General features: G+C 30.9%; 1 protein-coding gene across 6 annotated transcripts; it reads right to left on the bottom strand.

Moving 5' to 3' along the window:
* Positions 1 to 13314: 13314 nt before the first annotated feature.
* LOC8281314 lies at positions 13315 to 18755 on the bottom strand. 6 transcript variants are annotated; one of them, XM_015720876.3, is made up of 6 exons: positions 18551 to 18755; positions 17283 to 17572; positions 16753 to 16829; positions 14736 to 16439; positions 14375 to 14543; positions 13315 to 14204 (listed from the first exon to the last, which is right to left on the bottom strand). In XM_015720876.3, exons 2-6 carry the CDS (start codon positions 17362 to 17364, stop codon positions 13588 to 13590), a joined length of 2649 nt encoding a protein of 882 aa, XP_015576362.2. In that variant the 5' UTR covers positions 17365 to 17572; positions 18551 to 18755; the 3' UTR covers positions 13315 to 13587. The 6 variants fall into 6 exon arrangements, with proteins under 6 accessions (XP_015576362.2, XP_015576364.2, XP_048230459.1 ...); XM_015720878.3 differs by having other exon boundaries at positions 17283 to 17490; XM_048374502.1 differs by having other exon boundaries at positions 17283 to 17328; positions 18551 to 18681.
* Between the last annotated feature and the right edge of the window lie 6669 nt (positions 18756 to 25424).

The following is a 25424-nucleotide window of genomic DNA, read 5'->3' as shown; positions in this document are numbered from 1 at the left end:
CATTTAATGAATTGTTATGAGAATTATATCTATTAAGAAAAATTAGCTTACAAAATAAAAAGAAAGTTACCATTTTCTAATTTAATACTAATTAAATTTAAATTTTCATAATATTTTTATGATGCATTAAAACAAAAAAATTTAAAATAATAAAATATAAACTTAATAAATCATCTCATATTGAAATTTCAAGAAAATTACTTTTTTACATTAAATAAAAATAGACAAAATAATAAATGCACAACAACTCTTTTATTTAAGCTTAAGAATTTTTAATATTAAATCTAATGACATATAAAAAATTAAAGCCCAAGTAATATTTGAATGTAAAAAATATAGCAATACATTATATAAATTTTTGATCTAATGAATTAAAATTAAAAAATTAAGAAATTCTTTAGAATAATAAAAAGAAATTTAAGGCCCAATAAACTAAAATTAAAAATATTAATATCTTGTTGACATAATTTTTTACTCACCCACAATAACAGTTGTTGTGTATATGCTTAAGGATAATAAATAGGCGGTCTGAGTCGGATTCGAATAAAAAAATTTTGAATAGCCATTTTAAGTTTAGGCCTTTTTTGGTTTAGAGAATTTTAGTTTCGATGATGTTAGTTTTTGTTAGTTTTAGGATCGGGTTGGTCCAGTTCGGGTTTTTCTAGCCTTAATTCTTTTTCAAATTCAAATTATTATTAGTTCGGTTCGAATCAAATTTAGATAAAATTTAGTTCGAGTTGCCTCAAATCTCGAGGTGGGCTGCGGATTAATTTATTGGTTCGGGTTAAATTCTATGATTAATTTATCTGATTTTATTTTTTAATTTCATGAATTTAATATTTTATATATTTAATCTTTTAAAATTTTTTTAGTTGAAGATCGAAATTCAAATTTTTATATTATGGTGGACTATTTTATACCTTATATATCTATTGTTGTACTATCGTTTTTGTTTATTTTGAAGTTTTTTTAAAATTTAAAGAAAAATAAAAAATATAGGTTTTATTTATTTTAGACATAATTAACTTAATTATTTATTTTACTTACGAAAGAGTTATAAATTAAAAAGATTGAATTTAAAATAGTATCAATATCAAAATTTTGTTTAGTTAATTTATTCATTATCAATTAAGTTTGTTGATTTTTATGAAAAATAATATATAATTATTAATTTAATTTTACTTAAAGTATAATTTTATTATCAATCTTAAATATTTTTCTCATGGTATAACATAAAATAGTTTTATTTCTTTTCTTCAGTTACTAAAAAATTTGAGTAGAAATTAAAATAAATTACAAAATTTCTAACTTTAATTATTTATTTGATTGTTTTGTAATTTTTTTCTGTTTTTTGATATTATATATATAAATTCAAGTTAGTTATTTTACTATTGACTAAAAATTTATAAACTAATTATTTTAGAAATAAAAAATTTAGAAAAGTTATTACAAAAAATATTTCTTAAAATTCTAATTGAAAATAAAATATTTTAAAAAATCAAGCATCAAAATTAGCTATATATGATAATTAGATGTCACCAAAATACTATTTTTAATTTATTAAAATTTATATTTAGAGTTATTTTAGATTTTGAATCGGTAGTGATTATAAATTTAAATTTTATCGAATCTCAGACTTTGTTATTATCGAGTTCGGATTATTTTTAAACTTTAACCGTTTTAAGATCGAGTTATTTTGATTTTGGACGAAATTTTTGAATTTAAGCGAGACTTTGCTAGATTACGCTCCTAACATAATATCTTAAAAATAATAAAAATAAAAGTATAAAAACTTATTAGAAAACAATTCCCCATCAAATATTAAGAAAAATAAAGTTGAAGATACAACCACCGCTTTTGTCAAAATCAAATGACCAATCATAATAATATGTTTGTATAGGCAGTTGTGCGACTACAAGCAGACACAGGCATCTGGTTTGGGTGATTTTCATCAAATTTCCACTTGCCCTTTTCTGATTGCACAAGTCCACGTCTGGTCGGCATCCAACAACCTCATACAATACAAACCCTTTTTTTGCCAATTTTATTCAGTCAGTCAACACCAATAATCCCACTAAGATGGCTAACGATAGAGACCCAGTTTCACATAATTTTTCTTTTTTTTTATTTTTCAAAATGCCCTTTTAATTATTTATCTTCTTTTTTTACAAAAATTAATTTTTAAAAATCTAGTTTGACTTTAAAATTGTCATAGAATCCAACGATCATGCATGGAAAATGTTTTTAATTTTTTTTTTCCATCTGTGTAGCATGAGCTTGTCTTCTTCTTCTTCTCAAAAATTAAGAAAATTGTCCTTAAATTGCATGCATGTGATCCCATGTGTACCATAAATACAAATACGAATACATACATATGAAGCATATGACTTATGGTGTTTGTCTACACCCTCAAAACTCTCACTAATGACCTACTTTCCCCATTTTATTTCTTGTCTCAATCCTCAATGTTTTTCTTTTTTCTTTATTTCAAAATAATAATAAAAAAATCGAATCCAAAATTTTATTTATATCATAATATATATTTATCGTAAGATTAGATTTTTTAGTGTGTCAAATTAGTGCATTTTGCATTCCTTCGCATTAGTCTGATATTATTCAAAAATAAAATTTTTAAAATGATTCGCGTGAAGTTTGTATTTCACCATTGATGGGAAAAAAGAAAGGACATTTTTTTACCAAATTGAAGTAGTCCACTTGAATTATCATAAAGTAATTTTTATGTATCTTATTTGGTTCGTCTTATTAATCTAATTAAAGACAAATCATCAATGGCGTACAAAAGAAATTCATTTTTTTTAGTATAAAAATTTCATTCTATAATAATTCAGAATTAATATAATAATAATACAAGACGGGAATAAACCTACTTAATATTAGCTAATTCTCATCTCCTTTAATTTCTTTTTTTTTTTTCTTCTTAAAATCTAATCTCATTATTGTTAATTCCATTAAGATGAAAATGAAGATGAATCTGTAATGACTGCAAGATGATTTTGAACTGCGAATATTCAAGAAAAGCAAAGAAAATAAGAAAAAGAAATAAATAAGTTATTATGGTTAATCTATTAAATAGTGTTGAAGAGGGCATGGCCATGTACAACTTCACCAATTTCGTCCCTCTTTCATTTCAATGATTTTATTAGTCTCATAATTTTCTATTTAACAGTCTTCATCTCTAATTCTAATATTTATTTTTGGTAGAAATCATTGATGTTTCATTTATTGGAAAATAAAGTATAATTTAATTAATAATAAAAATATCAATCTTTCATTTATTGAAAAATAAAAATATAATTTAATTAATAATAAAAATAACAACCACTATTGTCAAGAAGTACAAAAGAAAAATCTCATATAAATAATAAAAATCTATATATTCATATCCTTCAATAATGTTGACGGAGTTATTTAAATTTATAACTCGGCCATCCATGCGTTCTACTTACTGATTATTTTAAACTACAAAATGATTCTTTGGTCTTTAAATAAGTTCAATTGTGAGAATATCAATAAAAAAATTCTTACATCATCATTGTAGCTCCATGAAAAAAGATTCAAATTCTATAAATGATATAATCAAAAACTCCGTACAGGGAATCAAAATTTTCACAGCATATGAAATAAAAAAAAAGCTCCATAAAAGAAGAAATCAAGAAATCCTAATAATAATACAGATAAAAACATATAGAACTTTTAGATATGTATTTATTAATCAAAATAGAATGATATAAATAAAATAAAAAAAATTATTTTCGATCTAAAAGACGACCGACGGTGGTGAAAAAAAAAAAGATACGGGGAAAGAACAATAAAAGAGAATAGAATAGAAATGCAGCTGATCAAACTCTAATATTCTATTACAAGATTTCTATACGCATAAAAAAGAAATCAAAACAAAAAAAAAAAGTTAGGGAAATCATTTTAAGAAAACTTAGAAGTTAATAAATCAATGAAGCCACTAATTGTGGCAGTTGGTGTAAACTTAGGCATCAAGTTAATAGTTAGTCTTTGCGGGCCTTTTTTTCCCCCATAAAAAGGGATTTCTTCTCTGTTACAATGGAAGCAGTCATGGGTTCTATTAGGTGAGTTTCTTTGTGTAATCTAAATAAGTGTTAGCTCTATTCAACCATGGAAAATGAAGTTTCAATCCCATCAGGAGAAGTTGTTCGACTGCTAATGTACCACATCTTCTTCTTCTTCTTCTTTTAGGCAAAATGCATAGTTACCCACGTTGACTTTAACCGTGTTTTTAACCTAATAAATATCTAAATTCTATTTTAATAATTTTTTAATTTTTTTAAATTTTTATTTAATTTAATAAAAACTTGAATTATGTATTATGATAATATTAAAATAACTATATATAATACACATGAACATATTAGATAAAAAAATATGTTAAAAAATATTTAATATCATAAAAATACAAATTAAGTATCCATCAAATTATATCGAAAGCTAAAATATAAAAATAATTAAATAGTCAAAATTGAAATGTTGAATTATTCTTTTAACTCGTTCTTTTATTAAAATTTTTTATTTTTATTTTGATCCATGCCAACTATATACTCTTTTTCTAAATTAATGCTGCTCTCATTTTCTTCTTTTATATTAATTTAGCTCAATAAATACAATTTTTCAATAGTTTACTTCTTATAGGTTTCTTGAATTTTTCATGGATTTTACAAAATTTTCAATAGTTTTATTTTCTATGGGTTTCTTGAATATTTTTATGGAGTTTTTGTTATTTCTTTATAGAGATACTATAAAATTTAGTATTTAGCTGAACTAGTAATAGCCTCAAATTTTTATTTATGGGGTCAGAATTAAATTTATTAAATGACTAAAGAGTAATGATTGAAAATAATCACTAAAGTGAAATATATTAGCCTTTGAATTATAAATTAAAAAATCTGTATTGATGTGATTGATAAATATGGGCATGAATTCTAAACTATTTATATGACTTATTAGTTCTATTTACTTTTATTTTAATAATTGATTAAGATATACTTTTACTTTTAGTAAAAGAAAAACTCATGATCCCAATAAAAAGATCACCTTATTCTTTTATTTTAATCTAGAAAATGATCATAATGTCCATATATATTCTTTCTTAAAAGCCATAGTATAAATATAAAAAAAAAGTCAAAATTATCTTTTTGTAAATAAGAAATCCAAAATATTTAAGACAAATTAAATCCTCTTTCACTTCTTTACTCATTGACAATGTTGTCAGTTTCATACGTATGATAGAAAACGGAATAATCAGCCGCCAAGAAAAACAAAACAATCATAGGTGCATGAATCTGCCCCCAGATACATGATATTCTGATGTGGTCTTTCAATCAAGATTAAAATAATAATAATGAATTAAAAACGTAAATATTTTATTTCATCTGAAAAATAAACTATAAATTTATAAAAAAATTATTATTTATTTATATTTTAGTATTGGATGACTGATACATGTATTATTAATGTCAATAAGTATGTGATTTATTATATGGATTTGGTATATGCTTGTAATCTTATCATATGATAAAAGAAAACAAGTTTTTGGGAAGCAATATTTTCTTCACTAGCTAGCATAATGTGGGAAGTGGGATCCATCTACCACCACAAGTAATTTCAATTTTCCCTTGTTGCGGTAAGTTGCACTCTTTATATGTTTGATGATTGGATATTGAAATAGATTGGCTCTCTTGGATTCCTTCTGTTTTTCTTTTAGATCTTTCTTAGATTCTTTGTTTAAGATTAAAAATTAGGGTTTTTAATTGGATGTGAGAAGATAATGAATTTTAGGGTTTTTAAATTATTAAAAATTCTGAATTTTATATTTGTTATTAGATTTAGCATATAGTTTTTAATTTTTAAAATTTTAGCATTATATTTTAAGTTTGATTTCAATTTTACCCTTTAGTAAAATTATCAATCAAATTTGTTAACATGGCATGAACTTTAACGATAGAAAAAGGGATGGTCTGAGTCAATATTTTCATTACTGAGTTATTATTATTTAAGCACATAAGATTAATGAAATATCAAAATTAAGAAAAAAAAACTTTATGTGTTTAAACAATAATATTTTAGTAATAAAATGAATCAACAACTTTAATATTTACTCAGTTTCCTTTTATTGTCACGGGAATTTATATTATATTAGCAAATTTGATTAATTAATTTTAATAAAAGCTGAAATTGAAATCAAATATTATAATATAGTGCTAAAATTTAAAAACACTACTGTTTGCTAAATTTTGCTTTCCAAACATAAACAAATTAAAGGTCTTGTTTGTGCTAAGAAGAAAAGTGGTATTCTTGCGGTAATTGGAGGCATGCCCATTGATATTTTATGTTAACAACAATTAAACTGAAATTAGCAAAGGCAAAAATATTTGGAAATACAAGGTTACAACTTGACCATTTTCATCACTAAGTAATATAGCACTGAGGCCTTATATACATACAGCTAACAAGAGATTATGGTCCCCCCCAGCCTTATTTCCTGAGCATAGCAATATTAAGTTCATATATATAGTAAATGAAAAGCTCCTACCACTATGCTTCTTTGGAACACAGGATTTATCCCATGAAGCTCATTTGACACCCTTGATTACCATCACTACTAGTCGATCCCCACCAGAACGAGCTCATTATCTTTAATAATCTGAAAGATCACAGATATATAGGGTTTGATATAAAGGGTCCAATTCCAATTTTAATTCTCCAACCAAATGAGTTTTAAATTAAATTTTTTAATTCAAAAGAGAAATGAAAAAAGTATAAAAGCTTATTCCGTGATTCTACTTATTGACAAAAACAGTCTTGAAGTTTATTTTATGACAAAAGACTACCACATGGTTTACTTCGTCAATGAGTATATCTTATAGAGTAATAGTATATTATTATATCTATATAGTATTAACAAATGAGAAGTGCAAAATTAAAATTGTGAGAGAGGTGTGATTTCTTCTTTGTGGATCTAAAAACACAATTTTCTAAAGTAGAAGGGGAAAGGAGAAAAAGAAAAGAAAGAGGGTACGAATATACAAATAAAAGAAAAGGGGTAAGAAGACCTTCGCCTTTCTTTCTACACAATGAAGGCGGAGGAAGAAGAAGAGCCAACCGCCTCTCCCCTTGCTCCTTACAACTCGCCGGACTCAACAACTCGCCACCACTGTTATCTGCTAACAAGCTAATTCAATAGTAAGATAATGATCGTGGGACACAATTGGGAAGAAGAGATGGATGCTAATTATACTGATCCTAACTTAGGGGTTGTTTTGTTCATGAAAAATAAAATAAGAATGAGCGATTTATATTATTGGTGGGTGGTTAGTCGAAGCTTAATCGGAAATGTGAATGAGATTTCCACGTTTCATTTCTCCTTTTTCTTAGGGAATGAATTTTCGTAAAACTCAATTTAAATCAATTATAAATAGTTTATATATTTGTTGTATATTATAAAAATAAATTAAATATTATTTTTTAAAATAATTGGGTCTTATTATTCTTGAAAAACTATAAATAAAATTTAATTATCTTTTATACTAAATCATATAACATATAAAAACTAGTTATTTCTATTTCTATTTTTATTTTTATTAATGATCTTAAACGACTCAAGTTTTTTATGTCAGCTTAATGATAGATCCCAGTCAGTAGCTCAATAAAATTCAATATTCTTTTAGGGTAAGAATACACCACAAAGTTTATTTGGTTGTTTGATCATGCCTTTTCCATTAACTTCAACAAGTTTAAATACAGAAGGAATTAACAACTTAGTCTACTTTCTAGGATACAAGATAACAAAGAGATCATAACTTTAACAGCCATATCCATCAATGTCCACTAGAGGATTTTTAGGAAATACTACCTGCTCTAATAAAAGGAAATAACAAAAGTAAATATACTAGGCAATAGAAAAGTCTACGTTGGCATATCGACTTATTCCATATATCTAGGATTCTTCTTAAGCACTCTTTGTGATCTTCGAATCCTAACATTACCCTCCCCATGAAGAGCAACCTTGTCCTCAAGGTTGGTAGCAGCAAATTTGTCAAGTAATTCCTGGGTATTTTCCCAAGTGGCCTCTTCTACAGGTAACCCTCTTCATTGTACAAGGCTTTCCTCTATAATAGCTGTTTCGCTCCCCTTCCAACGCGTTTTAATGATTGTTGCAGGCTCGGGCATTATTTCTCCTTCCACTGTCATCTTTGGAATTATTGGGCTAGTTGGCATATGATCACCGACAAATTTCCGAAGCAATGACACATAAAAAACATTGTGGATGCGGGATCCTGCAGGCAGCTTGAGTCGGTATGCGACAGTTCCAATTTTTTCTTCAATCTGGAATGGTCCATAATAAATACTTGCTAATTTGTGACAAGCTCGTTTATAGACTGAAGTTTGGCGAAAAGGCTGTAACTTCAAAAACACGTACTCGCCAGCTTGGAATTCAATGTCTCTACGCTTTAAATCAGCCTGCTGTTTCATCTGATTTTGAGCATTATGTAAGTTCATTTTCAGTTGCTGAAGAATCGCATCTCGATTGGCTAACATGTGATCAACCTCATCCACATTCGAAGAGCCAAGTTCGTAAGATCGTATAACTGGAGGTAAGCGTCCGTATAAGGCTTGAAATGGCGTCATCTTAGTGGAAGCATGAAAAGAAGTATTGTACCAATATTCTGCCCATGGAAGGAAGGTGGCCTACTTGTGAGGTTGTTGAGCAGTGAAACATCTAAGGTACTGTTCCAAACATCGATTTGTTACCTCAGTTTGGCCGTCGGTTTGGGGATGGTAAGAAGAGCTCATATTCAGGTTGGTGCCGGACAAATTGAAGAATTCCCGCCAGAATTTACTTGTAAAAGTGGGATCACGATCACTAACAATTGAACGTGGTAGACCATGTGATTTGACCACATTCTCAACGAACTTCGTAGAAATGACCTTAGCTGTATAAGGGTGGGATATTGGGATGAAGTGGTTGTATTTGGTAAGGCGATCAATGACCACTATAATTGTATTGTAACCATGGGAAGGAGGTAAGCCTTCAATGAAATCCATGGCAATGTCTTCCCACACTTGACAAGGAATAGGTAAAGGTTGTAATAGGCTGGCAGGGTGCTGGGTAAGAACTTTGTTTCTTTGGCAAGTTTCACAAGAGGTAATGTATTTTTTTATACTTTGATGCATGGATGGCCAATAGAACTGACATGCCATTCGCTTGTACGTTCGCAATGTGCCTGAATGCCCCCCCAAAGGTGAGTCATGGAATTCTTTCAGCAAAAGGTCTACAAGTACAGACTTAGGTGGGATGACAACACGATTTTTATAATAAACTAGGCCATTCCGCCACACATATGGTGCTTCAGGTTTGTCATGTGCCCGCTTCGTAATAGCTACCATATACGGATTTGTCTCCACTTCTTTCTTCAACATGTCCCATAGAGATGCCATTGGTATAGACAAATTGTGCAAGCACGCACTTCCAATCATTCGTGGTAGTGCATCAGCGGCTTTATTTTCTGTCCCGGGCTTGTATCTTATTTCATAGTCATATCCTAATAATTTTGCCACCCATTTATGTTGTTCCGGTGTTGCCATTCGCTGCTCCAACAGAAATCTTAATGCTCACTGATCTGTATAGATAATGAACTTCCTTCCAAGTAAGTAAGGGCACCATGTTTGAACAGCTTCCAGGATTGCCAACATCTCTTTGGCATAGATAGACCAGGATTGTTTTGTAATCCCCAAGGCTCGACTCATGTAAGCGATTGACTGTGATTGCTGCATAAGGACTGCCCCAATGCCTCCGTGTGATGCGTCTATCTCAACGGTAAAAGGCTGTTCAAAATCAAGCATTGCTAATGTGGGCGTGCTGGTCATTGCCTTTTTTAATTCCAGAAAAGCTTGATCAGCTTCTTGGCTCCATGTAAACTTCCCTTTCTTAAACAAATTGGTTAACGGTCGAACAATGATGCCATAGTTCTGCACGAACTTTCTGTAGTAACCTGTGAGGCCTAAAAATCCACGCAATTCTAAAACATTAGTAGGACAAGGCCACTTCACCATCGATTGAATTTTTGTTTCATCTACCATAACCCCATGGGAAGTGACAATATGGCCAAGATACTCAATTTTTTGTTGCCCGAAAGTACACTTCTTCAGTTTCACATACAGTTCATTATGCCTTAAAATTTCAAAAACCTTTTGAACATGTTCAATATGCTGAGACCAATTAGGGCTATAAATAAGAATGTCGTCAAAGAAGACAAGTATGAGTTTTCTTAAATACGGAAAAAAAATTGAATTCATGAGAGCTTAGAAAGTTGAAGGTGCATTACATAAGCCAAATGGCATGACTAGATATTCATAATGGCCATTGTGGGTTCTAAATGCAGTTTTAGCAATATCAAGAGGATGTACCCGTACCTGGTTAAAACCTGCCCATAAATCAAGTTTGGTAAAATATGATGCTCCATGGAGCTCATCTAACATGTCATCAATTGTGGGAATAGGAAAACGATCTTTAACCGTAACAGCATTTAAAGCTCTATAGTCGGTGCAGAAACGCCAAGAACCATCCTTTTTTTTAACTAGTAAGACGGGAGATGAAAAAGGACTTGTACTAGGACGAATTAGCCCTAATTGTAGCATATCATGAAATTGTTTTTCAATTTCTGATTTTTAAAAATAGGCATACCTGTATGGGCGCACATTGACGGGCTCGACGCCTTCCTTAAGAGTAATTTTGTGCTCAATTTCCCTTTGAGGCGGCAACTTGTTTGGTTCTGAAAAAATATCCCCATATGCTTCCAATAATTTCTGCATATCAGTGGCCATTGGCTCGCCCTCAAACCCCTCATTGACACATATTGTTTGTATGCTGATGGCATAGACAGAACACCTATTTTTTGAATATTTTAGCACTGACTTGGCAGTAGACACGTCGAGTGGAGAGTTGCCCAATCCTCGAAGCTAAAATTGTTTAGCATCCCGTGTAAAATCCATGGTCATCTTTTTCCAATCACATGTCACTTTCCCCAATAGCTCTAACTAGTGTACTCCTAGAACCATGTCCAAACCCATTAGAGGTAAAGCATAAAGAGTAACAGCAAATGGGAGACCTTGTATAGTGATCTCCACATTGTCAAATCTGCCTTGACACTCCAGATTGTTTCCGTTGGCAATTTTTACCCCAAAGGGATGTGTAGCTTGGATGGGTAAGTGCAGGAGTTGAGCTATTTTATCATTGATGAAATTGTGTGTTGACCCACTGTCAATGAGTACATTCAACATGTGTGATCCAATTCTTGCCTTGACTCTCATAGTTATGTATCTCGAACACCCTGATAACGCATGTAATGAAATTTCTGGAATTCTCTCCTGAAGATCCAAATCTTCATTATTCATAACTTCAGTTTCCTCTGCTTCTAATAACAAGATCCTGGGAGTTAGACAACGATGGCCCGGAGTGAATCTGTCATCGCAATTGAAGCATAAGCCTCGTGCCCTCCTTTTCTGCATTTCTTCGAATGTGAGGCGCTTGGTTGGTGTGGTTGCCTCTTTCTTAGGTGGTGGAGTCTCATAGGACGCTTGGTTGTATGGTTTGTAGAATCGTTGTCGTTTTTGCAACTGTTGATCCTTCATCCTTGCATATTCAATGGCATCTTTGAGAGTTTTTGGCTTAAAGAATCGGATTGCATCTGCTATCTCAGGTTTGAGACCTCCCATGAACGTCCCTACCAAAGCCTTTTGTGTCCATCCGTGAACCCTGTTCCCCAATTACTTAAACTGCCTCTGATAATCACGCAATGAACCTGTCTGCCTTATTTTTGATAAAGCTTCATCAAAATTTTCTCCTTCTGCTCGGCTAAACCTCGCCCATAACTCATCCACGAGTGCTTCCCATGTTACTACCTTGCCTTCATTCTTGTATGCTCTCTTAAGCCATTGCCACCATTCATTGGCTTCGCCTTCGAAATGATAAGAGGCCAAAGGTACTTTCTTGGATTCAGTTGTCATTTGGAAGTTGAAGTATTATTCAGCTCTAGTGTGCCAAACTGTTGGATCATTTCCCTGGAATTTGGGAAATTCCAATTTAGCAGGTCTAGACTCAAACATTGGCTTGTGCTCGTCGTTCACTCCTTCTCTTTTGATTCGCATTGGAGAGCCCATTGGATCCTTCGATTCAGCTCCCTTATCTGCCAATATAACATTGGACAGCTTAGTGATTGTCGACTCCAGCCTTTGCATCCTCTCTCCAAGACTGCTTTCCATGGAATCGAACCCTTGTTGTAAGAGCTCAATTCTTTCTTCTGCTCTCTCGATTCTTTCTTTGTTTGTTGACATAGTAGTCCGAGTTCTGATACCAATGATAGGTCCCAGTCAGTAGCTCAATAAAATTCAATATTCTTTTAGGGTAAGAATGCACCACAAAGTTTATTTGGTTGTTTGATCATGCCTTTTCCATTAACTTCAACAAGTTTAAATACAGAAGGAATTAACAACTTAGCCTACTTTCTAGGATACAAGATAACAAAGAGATCGTGACTTTAACAGCCATATCCATCAACGTCCATTAAAGGATTTTTAGGAAATACTACCTGCTCTAATAAAAGGAAATAACAAAAGTAAATATACTAGGCAATAGAAAAGTCTACGTTGGCAGATCTACTTATTCCATATATCTAGGATTCTTCTTAGGCATTCTTTGTGATCTTCGAATCCTAACACTTAATGTCTATTTTTTTTTTTTTTAATGATGAAGCCGGTTTCCTTTCTAGAGTTTAGATATTTATTTTTTGTTCCAGGTTTAGTGTGTTTCACTTGTCTTCTTAATCAATTCATCATGCAATGCAACAATGTGGATTGATATCTACTTGAGTATTTTTGTGGGTTTTATTAGAATCAATGTGCATATACAATCCTGGATTTTTCTTTTTTTCTTTTTTCTTTTTTTTTAACTTCTCCTTATTGGAAGCATCAACCCACATTCAAAAATGTAATGACTTTAATAAAAGTAAAATTGATAACTTCTTTTTAAAAACTTATATAACTGGTAAAATAAAATATAAATATTATTAAATTTTGTACTTATATTGTATGTAATCATTAAAAAAGTAATCCATTATTCTATTAGTAAATTTTTTATCGAACGGTTATTGATTAAATTTAATAAATCTAATGGTTTAAAATATACATGATACTGGTGTCATATGGCACTGAATCAATTGCTTTTAATTTTCCTCTTGCAATTATAATTTTCGGAATATTAGAAATCAATTTCAGAGAAAAGAAAAATTAATAGATATATGAACTCAATTCTGTGTCAAACACCCACAAAAAAAATATGTACACATAAACATGCAAATCTCCTAATCCACAGAACTCACCTGTAATAAGAACAAAACAGTGGCAAGTTCCCACTTAAGATAGAGCCATGTAGAATCATTTTTTGTATATCTTGGGCCCCATATGTACTCCCACAACTCACCAACCCCTTTGTAACAAAGGAGCTGCTCACCTTTATAATGATCATAGTATCTCCAAGCACAGTTACAAATTCATATCATTCACAATTTCTTCAATTAGATCTCCAATTATCCGAAATTCCATCTCTTTTGCCAATGCATTTACCTCATCATCTATCAGGCCAGACCAAGGGGTGGATCCTAGATTCTTGGCCACCAAACTGTCTAGTGAGTAACAGGATTTGTCGTCAGGTGGATACATGTATGCCCGGATGATCTGCCACACACTGTCCAGCAATTTCTTTCCACGTAATGGTGGCAGCATGGAGAAACTAATGATCTTTCTTCTGAATCTAGACATGGCCACAGGCGGACCGAGGACAACAGTGAGTGCTTCATTCAGCATGTCATATAATATTCTGTGATCTTTAGTACTACTTTGGTTGTCATCCTTGGACAGTTTTCTGCAAGATTCTTCTACTTTTTCAAACACTGAGTTGCTGATGGGCTTTGCTAGTGGATCCCATCTCGACAGAATTGTATTGCATGAGCCGTCATACAAACCAGAAGCAACAAGCAAATCTCTTATGTAAGCTTCTACCTTATCCTCTAACTCAACCATTATGCACCCGTTCGGCTCTTGTTCAGTTGTTGGGTTGTCAGGCTCGTTGGATTCTAGTCGACTTAGCTGTCTGCGCAGCTCTGCATGATCAAACATACAGGAAAGGCTATCAGGGAAAAAAATCTCACATTTCAGGTTTTATGCCAAGTTGATGCTCATTCTGCTGAAGATATGAACAAATTTGACAAGAACTTCGTACGAGATGCGCATTGTGTATGAATTGAAAGGAAGAAAGCAATAGTTTCTGTACCATTCAGATTAGAGCTGATCTCTTTAAAAACTTGTGGCATGGCACTATCATCCACTGGAGTGACATCAGATGTTGACACTGGACTGAGATAATCCACCGGCCTCCAGAACTCTTCTTGTGCACTGCTGCACACAGATGCAGGGCTTGGAGGCACCTCAGTCGAGTTCTCCTAAGACCAGACATTTAAAGACAAGTCAATTAGACAATAAAAGAACATGAAAAACATATGCAGCTCCCCTCATGGCCAGATTTGAATCTCCGAATAAGGCAGTGACTGAACCATTGTACTACTAGGCTAATAGCTGATGCAGCTGTGCCTTTTATTAAACAAAAGTAATTAAGAATGTGAACTGAATAGTACCATTACATGTCTCTCGCTGAGGTTCCTAATGACTGTTGGTCCACTCATGATATCCTTGATAAAATCTTGTTCAGTACCATGGGGTTCCACCATTGAGTGAAGCTTTCTGCCAAACAGCCTTCCCCTTAAAGTGAGACTGTATCTGAAATTGGAAACTTTTTCCTTGATGTTGAATCTTTCTTTCTTCCGTTTTTTTAACTCCATTGTCACATTTCCAAGGGCTTCATGTTTCCTCCTGATGTGAGCACCAGTTAAAATATGTCGATCCTCGAGAAGAAGCTTTCCGAATGATGTTCCTGAGACAGGAGCTGATAGAGACCTAACAAGATTCCTGGGAGACATTTCTCTATAAAGCAATTCTTCATCGCTGCGGTGCCTGAAAGATCTAGTTTGCATTTCTTGATCATCTTTCGTAACTTCCCAGTAGCCCGGCACTGTTCCAACTTGTGAGGCATCTCCTACTTCTTTTAGTCTGATATTCGCATTATCTAAGAGAGATGATCTAGAGCTGCCACTTACCACTAAAGGAACATCTAAAGAATGCGTTTCTCTCTTGACAACATTCCTTAGACTCTCTGACAAGAATTTCCTAGTATCTCTGTTGATGAACTCAGGAGAACCTGGCCCATTGAACTGAATATCACTTCTATATGATCGTGTTGATTCTGATCGAAGCAGATTCATTCCAAGGTCTCGTGTAACACTTTCTCTGACATGTTTTGCTATATGCCGAGCAATTTGTTTTGGATCTGATGGCTTTTCACTGAAAGGAGTCTCAATTCCACTTCCTCTGACTACAGAACCTCTTTTAAAAGTTCTCCCTTGCAACTCACATTTCAACCGTTCTTTCACCTCCTCCAGGAAATCTTCAATACTACCTCGATCTTCTAAAGAATCTGAGGAACTAGTCCAAGAGTCTTCATGGTCACAAAATCTATCAGGACCAGGCTTCAGGATTACAATCTTTGTCGGAGCAGAAGATTTATCCAGTTGCTGATCACAATTTAGCAAGGTCTGCTCATAGTTTCTGTTCATACTATTGTTTCTTGAAGAGAATGATTCCTTGCGTTCAACTGGGAATACTTCCAGTTTATGTCTATGATGTAAACTAGCCTTTTCACGTGACCATGCTTTATGTTCTACAGGCTTCTCACTTCCTGGCGACATTCCAAGATTTTCATTGAGTGCCACTCTTTGCTTGTTGCCATTCTCATGCGCAAGGAAGCGATCAGGATTTCTGCCAAGTTCAACAACCTTTGAACATTCCCTAAACCTGGCAGCTTGCCATGCTTCAAATTCCTTCTTGAATTTCTGCAACTCCTCTTCTTGAGGATGTTCTCGAGGCCTTGGTTTTTCTAACTTCTGACCATTACCCCATCTGTCATCATCTCTTTCTTTGCTATGGTAAAAGGAATCAAATTCTATCCGCCTGGAAGACTTTAAGTTGGCAGAGATATTACTGACTGAGCTCCTTTCATTTTTGTCCCTTTTCGGATGTTTAATTACCGTGCTTCCATTCTTTTTAGCAACTGGCTGAACAACAGGTTTTGTATCTAATGGCAACATGTCTACGCCCATCAGCCTGGCCACAATGCTAGGTGAATTTTTCCTTGTATTAGATTGCTTGGACGTCTCCTCATTAATCAACCTCTTTATTGAAGCTTCGATTGGGTAACAGTTCTTTTCGGACCAATCTTCTTCAACCTGACAAAAGTAATGAAAGTTCGTATAATTAAGACTGGGAATTCTTCAAAAAATAGAACAAGAGAATATTAAAGAAAAAATCATCAGTAAGATTAGCCCCAGTGAATTAAGTTGGAAGTAGAAGAACATATAAGTATGATGAGAATGAAGATTGCAGTTGCATATACAAGAGACAACACTTGAATGTTAAGAGAATATCCGATCCTTAACTTCATGATAATCATTGAAGAAGAAAATCCTAAGTCTCTCAGGATTTACACAGATCAATATGTAACATTAAACATTAGTACGGTATGTGATTTAGAGCAATTACCACCCCATCCCCTGCAGCACAGCAGCTCTGAGAAGTTTCAACTTGCAGCTCCAAACTGTTACGAGGAGCTTCTAATCCTGCAGAGCACACCGTGGAACGTGCATTACTTTTCATTTTTGAAGCTAAGACAGGAAAAAGAAATTCTTATTTTTTCAAACAATTAAGTATCAAACTGCCTTAGCTTTCAGGCAACAAGTAAACAGCCCACCAGAACTGTTGAGCAATTAAGGAGGAGGATGGCTACTTCTGCCAAGGCAAAGCAAACCAGCACTTACATTTAAATGTTTAATTATCATCTTAACATTAAGCATCATATAAGCTTTCCCATTAATTTTGATTCTGCAGGAAAAGACTTGGTAAAATCTGAAAAACTGAAATTATAAATTTCAGCAACAAACTATAAAAGATCACATTTGGTCCAAGTTCTTCCCAAAAATCAACTTACTTTATCCTGATCTCTTATAAATGAGAATTGAGAGATTAAATTCATAATAATAGAAGAAAAAATATTTCAAATTGGCAGTACTTACCATTAGCATGCCGCTTGAGTGCAAGAATTTTCCTAGCCATGCTGCCCTGATTAAAGTCAAAGAGGTTAAATAATCCTCCCATGCAGCTAATTGGTCTACCAAAAAGCTGTCATTTCTTCAGCAACAATTCTACTTCACCCCATTAAAAAACCAATAAAGAAAAATGATGTATCAGATTAGTATTACAACTGCATACTTCATCTACAACCTGCAAGGCCAACAAATTTATCTCAGGATATCACTAACAGAGAATACAATGTATTCAAGATTTCTGAGCCCTGGACCTGGACCTGGACAACAAAATAATGACAGATATATCAGGTTTCTTTCACTTCTAGCCAGTAAGTTATGGCAATAAGTATAAAGTACCAAAGAAAAACTCAACTCACTTAACATTTTAGAAAAAGGGTAATTGAAGGCGAAATTTAATAAGAACTTTGATTATACTTATGAAGTGCATGAAAATGCTTTTCTAATCATTCTTTTTTGCTGCAAATAATTACCTCAATTTTGTCTGCACTTTAGGTGTAGACTTGACTTTTGCTTGTAAAGCATTTGATAGAGATGTTCTCCATGAAACTTGAAGATAATGAAGTCTTTTTAGCTTAAGAATGAATCTGATCTTCAGAAATTCTGGCGATAGTTTTTCAGAAATTTGGAATTTAAGGGGGAAAATAACAAAACAAACCAGAGATGTAAACCTTTTGATACAGAGTTCAAGTTACAATCAGAATTCTTGAAGTTACAGGAAAGATTGGAAGAATTGGATACTATCTAAGGATCCAGAATGAACAGAAATACAATCAAAAGATCTATTACTGAACGAGTTTTAATTAAAATAGAATTTGAACTCATCAGCAGCCACAAAAACGGATATAGAGACATGATCTCGTAAAAAGAAGAAAAGAAAAAGAACCTTGAGAATAAAACAGACAGACATTAGTGCTCTGTTTATGCAAGCTGAGAGAACTTCAGAAAACAGAGCAATCTAAGAAAAAAATATAATGATTGAACTAAATAGAATTCTGAACTCTTTCTTTACAGAAAACAAGAAGGAACTGACGTCTGATTCTGACAAAACAGAAATAGCTAAGTTGCAGTCACTTTCAATGATTATCTTCACAGTTTCAACAAAAGGAAACTACTGTACACAAAAAGAAGTTTCGTGAAACTCTCATTCATTTCTTTTTCTTGTTCCTGTACAACTTTTTACACAAAGCAATACCCAACATACTAAAACAAGATTAAAAGAATCAATCTTTACATACCTTTGACAGAAATGGCAATAACCCAAATGCAGACTCATCAAGAAAGTGCAGAACTGATAAATAGTTGACAAAGAAAGTTTTAAGTGCAGAAGCAGAGAAAGAAACAGAGGAGGATATGAACAAGAGAGGAAGTTATGATTCTTGAAAGATGGGATTTGTGTAATGTAGAACCCAAAAGAATATGATAAAAATATAATTGAGAATAATAATAATAATGATACAAGTAGAAAAAGATTTGCTTTTTGGTTAGGAAAGAATGAGAATAAAATGACCAGAAAAGGGACCTTCCATATGTTGATTTCTCTTACTTTTAATAATAAATTTACTATTAATATATGGTAAATTATTGAATTGAGTGGGTTTTTGGGAATGAGAAATGTGTTTGGAATTTGCTTTTTATGATGTAATTATTGGGTTAGATAGATACTAATAGATTAGATCACAACACAAACAGCAGAGGACTAGGTGGCTTAGGTTGTCTTAATCTTTTTTGTTTTTTTATTATTATTTTTTCTTTTCTCTATACATGTCTATGATTATTATGCTACTGACTGTGGCAATTTGTAGGGATAGGTTTATTTTCTTCTGCTTTAGCATCCAATTAATAAAATCTCATCATCATGTGGAGACTGGAGACTTGAGAGTACCTTTCTCCATTTAGTATTTCTCTTTTAAACTTGATTTAGTGATTTTCATTGAAGAGATTGTTCTAATTTAATTTAATTTATTTATGTTGAACTGAATTCATTTTTCATAATTTAATTAAAATTTATTATACTATTCTAATAAACAATTTAAATAGATGTTTATGTAATCAGTATAGCCTTTATAGTTAAATATCAAGCTATTAATTTCTTAACTGAACACTAACTTACAAGTTTGTAAATCAACCAGTTATGAGTTTAATGAGTTAAATGCTCCTTTATTTGAATTAAACTTGTTTATTAATTGAATTATGTAGTTGATTGATTTATTAAATATAAATTGGAAAATTAAAAGGTCAAAATAGTAAATTAAAAAAAAAAAACAGAATAAAAGAAATGGTTGAATGGGAAGTAACGAACAGCTCATGGACAGATGCTACTGCCCACGACCCCTCCATTTGGCGCCACAATAAACGGGAGTACAAGGAAAAATGCCCCTCTTTTCTTTTCCTTAATTTTATTTATTTATTTTATTATTATTATTACTAATTATTAATTAAGTATTATTACTATAAAAATATATAGATTTATTTATTTATGCACTGATTGGCTCTGCCATCTGATCTTTAAGAATATGAATTTTTGACAGCCCTGAATAAAGAAAAGGAATGTGTCTGTCCGCAGTGGAATCATCATTCGTTTGACAAACCCATTTCTCTTCTCCTTCTTTTCTTTCCCATTTTGCCCCACTTCCCCAACAACTCTATCAACAAGTACTTTTGCATGTATCATTATTATTAGAATAATTATAAAATATCTCTTTAAATTTGTCCTATTATATTCTTTTATTTTTTTCCTTTTTAATATAAATTTTTTATATTTCACTCAGACTGTTATCGATAATACCCATACAATAGTATAAGTGTTTTATATTATCGCTTAATAAAATTAAAGTAGCCGTTAAGTTAAAAATAAAATATAAATATTTGTTAGATAAAATTAAAAAATAATGCGTTAAAATAATTAAATAATTAAAATTCATGTAAGAAAGCAAATTGAGGGTGTAACATGCATGGAAATCCAAAACACATAGCAAATCAAGAGCTTCGAGACACATGGCTCTTGATTAAATATAGGTAATTTAAGAAATGAGTCGTGCCCTTGGCTTATAATGCTAAATTCCTAATATATAATTATTGTGCATTTGTGTTTACCATATGTGCACCCAAGTTGTGTGCAGTTGTAATTGAAGAAATTTCCGTACGTACCATTAATGGTACAGATGAGACATCCAATAAAAGTTAAACAAAAGAAACATACAATAAAGTGTACCAAAACATGTACGCATTAATATTGTATTAAAAAATAATAAATAAATAACCATTTCACGAAGTTTGCTGGGGAGTAAAGTGATAACCCTTTTCAATCACAAAATGGCATCAAACAATAGAAATTGGCAATATTTTGGTTTTGGTTAATCACCTCAGTCTGAAGCATAAATTTAACATCTTATAGTTTTGAAGAGGATTTTGATTTAATTATTATATCTATTGGTCATATAATACCTCATATTTTTAATTTATTTCAAAGCTAATTTTGTTAGATTAGATATTATTTTAAATTGTATTTGGTTGAGATTTATAAAATCTATGAAGTTTATTTGTAAATTTAAAATTTACGTGTTTTGGATTCTAAATGAAGTAAAATTGACTTTTAAAATTTTAAATAATCAAATTTATTATGAAATTGAACATAGTTAAACTAAATTCTAATAGAATATATAAAATTTTCAAATGAATTATACATTAGTAAGTTAGTATATTTTATAATATTAAAATATCTTTTTTTTAATTTTATCATTTTCATTTTACTTTCTCTTTTATATATTTCTTTTCAAATAAAATGAATTTTCTAATGAATTTCAATCAAACATAGCATAATAATATTTTATGGCTGCTAAGCTCGTTAACCTTTATTTGAATATCATGGTACTCAAAATCGATCATATTTATTATTTGAGTCATTCAAATTATAGTAATTTCTTTATTTTCATATGCTTGAGACTATGAGGATGTTATAAATTAATGTGAATTTGAATATTAAATTCCTTTTGACTTAATATTTAATTTTATTAGTGAAATGATAGCAACTAGAAATGAAATACGTTAATATCTTACTATATTATATAAATAAGATTTAAGAGAAAAAATAATAATATAATAAAACAAGATATAGCGTAACATATATACATATATATATATACTATTATATAGAGAAATATTTTTTAAGACGTGACTTAAAAAATTTATAATTTACAATAATATAGAATTTAATTCTATTTATAACTGGCTTAAACTGAAATTAAATTTTTTTATAATTATATAAAAATTATTTCTATATAGAATATAACTATCGACAGATTTTATTTAGAGTTTTAATTTTTACTACATTCGATAAAAAAAATTAACTCTTATTTAAATCAATGTACAAAAAAATCATAAAAATTTTTCAATAAATGTGACTCTAAACCAGTATATCACTATATAAGATTTTGATATAACATACATCAACATATGAATAATTGCATACTATACATAGCCAAACTACTTTATCAACAAGGGTAATAAACTAACCAGAGCTTTTATATGTTAACTTATCCTCCAAATTTTTTTATAAATAGTAATTAGCAACTAGCTAAGCACACCCATCATGACCCAGAGACTACTTGGACAGACTTGATAGTTTAAATGGCAGTATTAATCATATAAAAGGAAGGACAAAGTCATGGTTTTTCATTATCCATTTTTCCTGGAGAAAAGAAAAAAGAGAGAGAGAGAAAACAACCCATGAAGAGAATCGTAGTGGAGGTACATATTACATGGGTTGCTTTTAGTTGTAAAGTGACTGTTTTATCTAATGATGCAGAGAGTTAGCCATGTGCTTGATACCCTTATGATTAAAGACATGAATTGAGAATATAATTTATCACACAGATAGGGTTTAGGAATGAATGAATGTGTAAGTGTGGCTCCATTATAGCAAAACAATTTGATATGAATGTGGTTTGGGACCAAAGGAAGAGCCAACTTTTCACTAGAAGCACGTGGGTTTGGGACTTGTGACAAGGTTTTGTTTGGTAAAGGTGCAGTCTTGTTATTATTTTTGAGGGCGGCTTCTCTGCTGGTAGGGAGCCTTGTGGACCAATTTTTTTTCTTTTTCTCTCCCTTTCACTGGCCAGCTTTCTTTGTAGGGGAAGTCCCGCCACCACCACCACCGCAATTCTTGTCAAGACTCCCAAGTTTGTGATTTATTAAGTTTGTTTTCTGTAATTCCCAAATCTTGGTTCAAATTGGGCCTCTGTCCCTGCTTTTCAGCTCTTGCCCTTGACTAATTGCAGGCAACAACTGTGCAGGGAGGCCTAGGGGGCGCAGCTCACGATTTACTACTGAGGGCCAATTTGGCTGCCGTTGTGAAAATTGCTTTCCATGTTAGCTTAAAAATGTGTTTCTAAAAATTGTTATTTCATGAATATTCTCCAAGCAAAAATTATTTTTTTATTATTTGATAAAAAATATTTAAATTTAATATTTTATTATTAGTCTACTATTCTTTTTCTTGCGGATATTCTAAAACTGTATTTTTCACATCAATTTGATACATCCAGAAATAAATTTTTAGAAAAATCAAACCTTAATTAATAAAAAATAGAAATACTTTTGTTCGCCAACTAATTTATTTACATATGTTCATAAAGATCATAAAAGCAACTTTTACTTAAGACTATTTCACTTGTTTTATGTTTACCAATCGCCTGTCGAAGTGATTCTTTAACATAAAAGCAGCTTCTGCCTTTTTCTCCTTGGCAAAAAAGAAGAAGAAAAAATAAAAACTGTGCCAAACGGGCATTGAGTGATTAGAGCAGCCTAAATTTTAGATAAACTGAGTTTTTCTTGGCAAAAAAACAAAGTTTCCAATTAAGTTCATGACAAATTTATTTAGAACAAAATCACCTAAAACAGACCCAATATATGCTCTGATTCTTTCAACAACCAAAAACAGAATCATTGAAAGGCTAATGAATTAGATTTTGTAACGGGCTTTCTTCAACAACCAAAAACAAATTTTTCGTTATTTCTTGGGAACCTCTTAGAAATATTCTAAAAAAATAATAAAATATTTTTTTTACTGTGTAAATTTTTTTCTCAAAATTACGGTGTGGTTGTTTTTTGATTATTTTTTAGTTTTTCTTTGTTGTTTTATCAAAAAACAACCAATACCGTATTTTAAGAAAATAAATTAAAAAATCATATTCTTTTCTAAAAAATTTACACCATAGTTTTTATAAAAAAACAAAAAAAATGGTGTTATTTTTCTTTATTTCTTTCTTCCATTATCTTGATGAAATTAGGCTACTGAATTAGATTTTGCACATTTATGGGGTCCATCCTCTCTATGTGGTTACATGCCAACTCTCTATAATCTACATTAATAAGATACTGGCAAGAAAATTACTTGCTAGAATCTCTAATGGGCTAAGAAAATGAACCCATCTATTCCTTAAAAGTCCAAAGTGACTTGGACCTATTTGCCCACTCCAACCAGTATTTGGGCAGATGGTGTGTCATGTGTGGTAGCTTAGGATGCTACAAAGGGACATTCCCAGTGCCACAAAACCCAGACTTAGCCCTCTCCTTAACCCAGTCCATAATACACAAAAGTCACTCCCTAGCAACTATTTAGTTTTTTTTTTATTATAATCATTAAATTGGTTTTAATTCGTGAGAGGTGATAAAATTTAGTGAAGTAGATGTGTGCCCGGCCTATGGGAGGAATATCATTTGATTTATATGATAAATAAAAGTAAAAATATATTAAATATTAATTAAAATTTAAAAGATAAAATCAATGCTATGAAATTTTTGTTTTAAATGAGAAAATAATATGATTATTTTTTTTTTTGCATAATCATTTTAAAGTGTCGATTAAATATAAATATCAACTAATTCTAATCAAAGAAACAAACAGTTACAAATGAGTAGATATAAAAAAAAATTGAAATGCTGAAATTATAATAAAGTATAGTTATTAAGTGTCGATTTAATAAATTAAATTTGTTATAAAATAAATAGATACAATATAATTTGAAGACGGAAACTACAATAGAGTATAATTATTAAGTGTTAATTTAATAAATTAAATTTGTTAGGGTAATCCTCATTATTTTATAGAGTTTATTTCAATACTTAACTGAAATAAATATTTTATTATACTAAGTGGAAATACAATATAGGAGTAGTTGTACATCACACAATCTCTAGCAATACCTCCTAAATCACATACCAATATATTATACTGATGTAAATATAAGCTACTCTCACTTTTAGAAGTCTCTAGTGATTGTTGGTATTTGTCTTTATTTGGTGCAATAGAAATCAAAAGCCAATATTTATGAAAAAAAAAACAACATTATAAAAACAACTATATAATATTTTTTTTCTATATTTTTAATTCTTTTACATGTTGTGTTATTGTCAAATTTATATATAAAATAATTGAATTATAGTGATATCAAGAAAAAATATATAAATATAGATTTTTAAAATTTCAACGTACAAAAGATATTTAGTAAATCTCTAATTCAAGTCATATTTCTATTTATTGCTTTAACATTATCCCAATATAAAATAATGCTTTCTCGATATGAAAATTTTTGTCTCAAGCTCGATCATTTATATATATATGAATGGAATGAAAGAAAAATTATCTTTTCAGCCAATTTAATCTTAAAATATGATTAGCATATAATGACTACATAATATATATAATATATTTTATGAATATTTATATTAATTCATAATAGGATATATATGAATTAAATATCACATAAAATGAATAAAATATGATATACGAATTATGCTTGGTTAAAACCAATAGAGAATTTGTAAATTTTCTTTCCACGAGCTTACCTTGATAACACAATCTTCACCGATAATACCTACTATTCATAATATCAGCATTAAGCATTTTAGATAGAGACAAATAATGAGATTGAATATAAATCAGAAATGAATGGTTTAGAAGCTATAAAAGAGAGTTTAAAATTCTCAATTATATATATATATATTAGCAAATCACATATATTGGAAGGATCTACCTCTATAGTTTTTAGTTTTTTCTTTTTGGCTTTTCAACAAATTCAATGTTGCGTTTTTCTTCATCATTATTGAGCA

The sequence above is a fragment of the Ricinus communis genome, chromosome 5, assembly GCF_019578655.1.
Source record: "Ricinus communis isolate WT05 ecotype wild-type chromosome 5, ASM1957865v1, whole genome shotgun sequence".
Taxonomy (NCBI): Eukaryota; Viridiplantae; Streptophyta; class Magnoliopsida; order Malpighiales; family Euphorbiaceae; genus Ricinus; species Ricinus communis.
The sequence above is the reverse complement of the archived record's forward strand: the minus strand, read 5'-3'. Positions and strand labels throughout refer to the sequence as shown.

What these genes read in the sequence shown, in the direction of transcription:
- LOC8281314 (XM_015720876.3), bottom strand. Translation starts at nt 17,364, where the DNA reads ATGGGAGGATTATTTAACCTCTTTGACTTTAATCAGGGCAGCATGGCT. An exon ending in GTGCTGCAGGGGATGGGGTG is followed by an intron (nt 16,440 to 16,752) that starts GTAATTGCTCTA and finishes TACTTTTGTCAG; the next exon opens with GTTGAAGAAGATTGGTCCGA. An exon ending in TCAGCGAGAGACATGTAATG is followed by an intron (nt 14,544 to 14,735) that starts GTACTATTCAGT and finishes GTCTGGTCTTAG; the next exon opens with GAGAACTCGACTGAGGTGCC.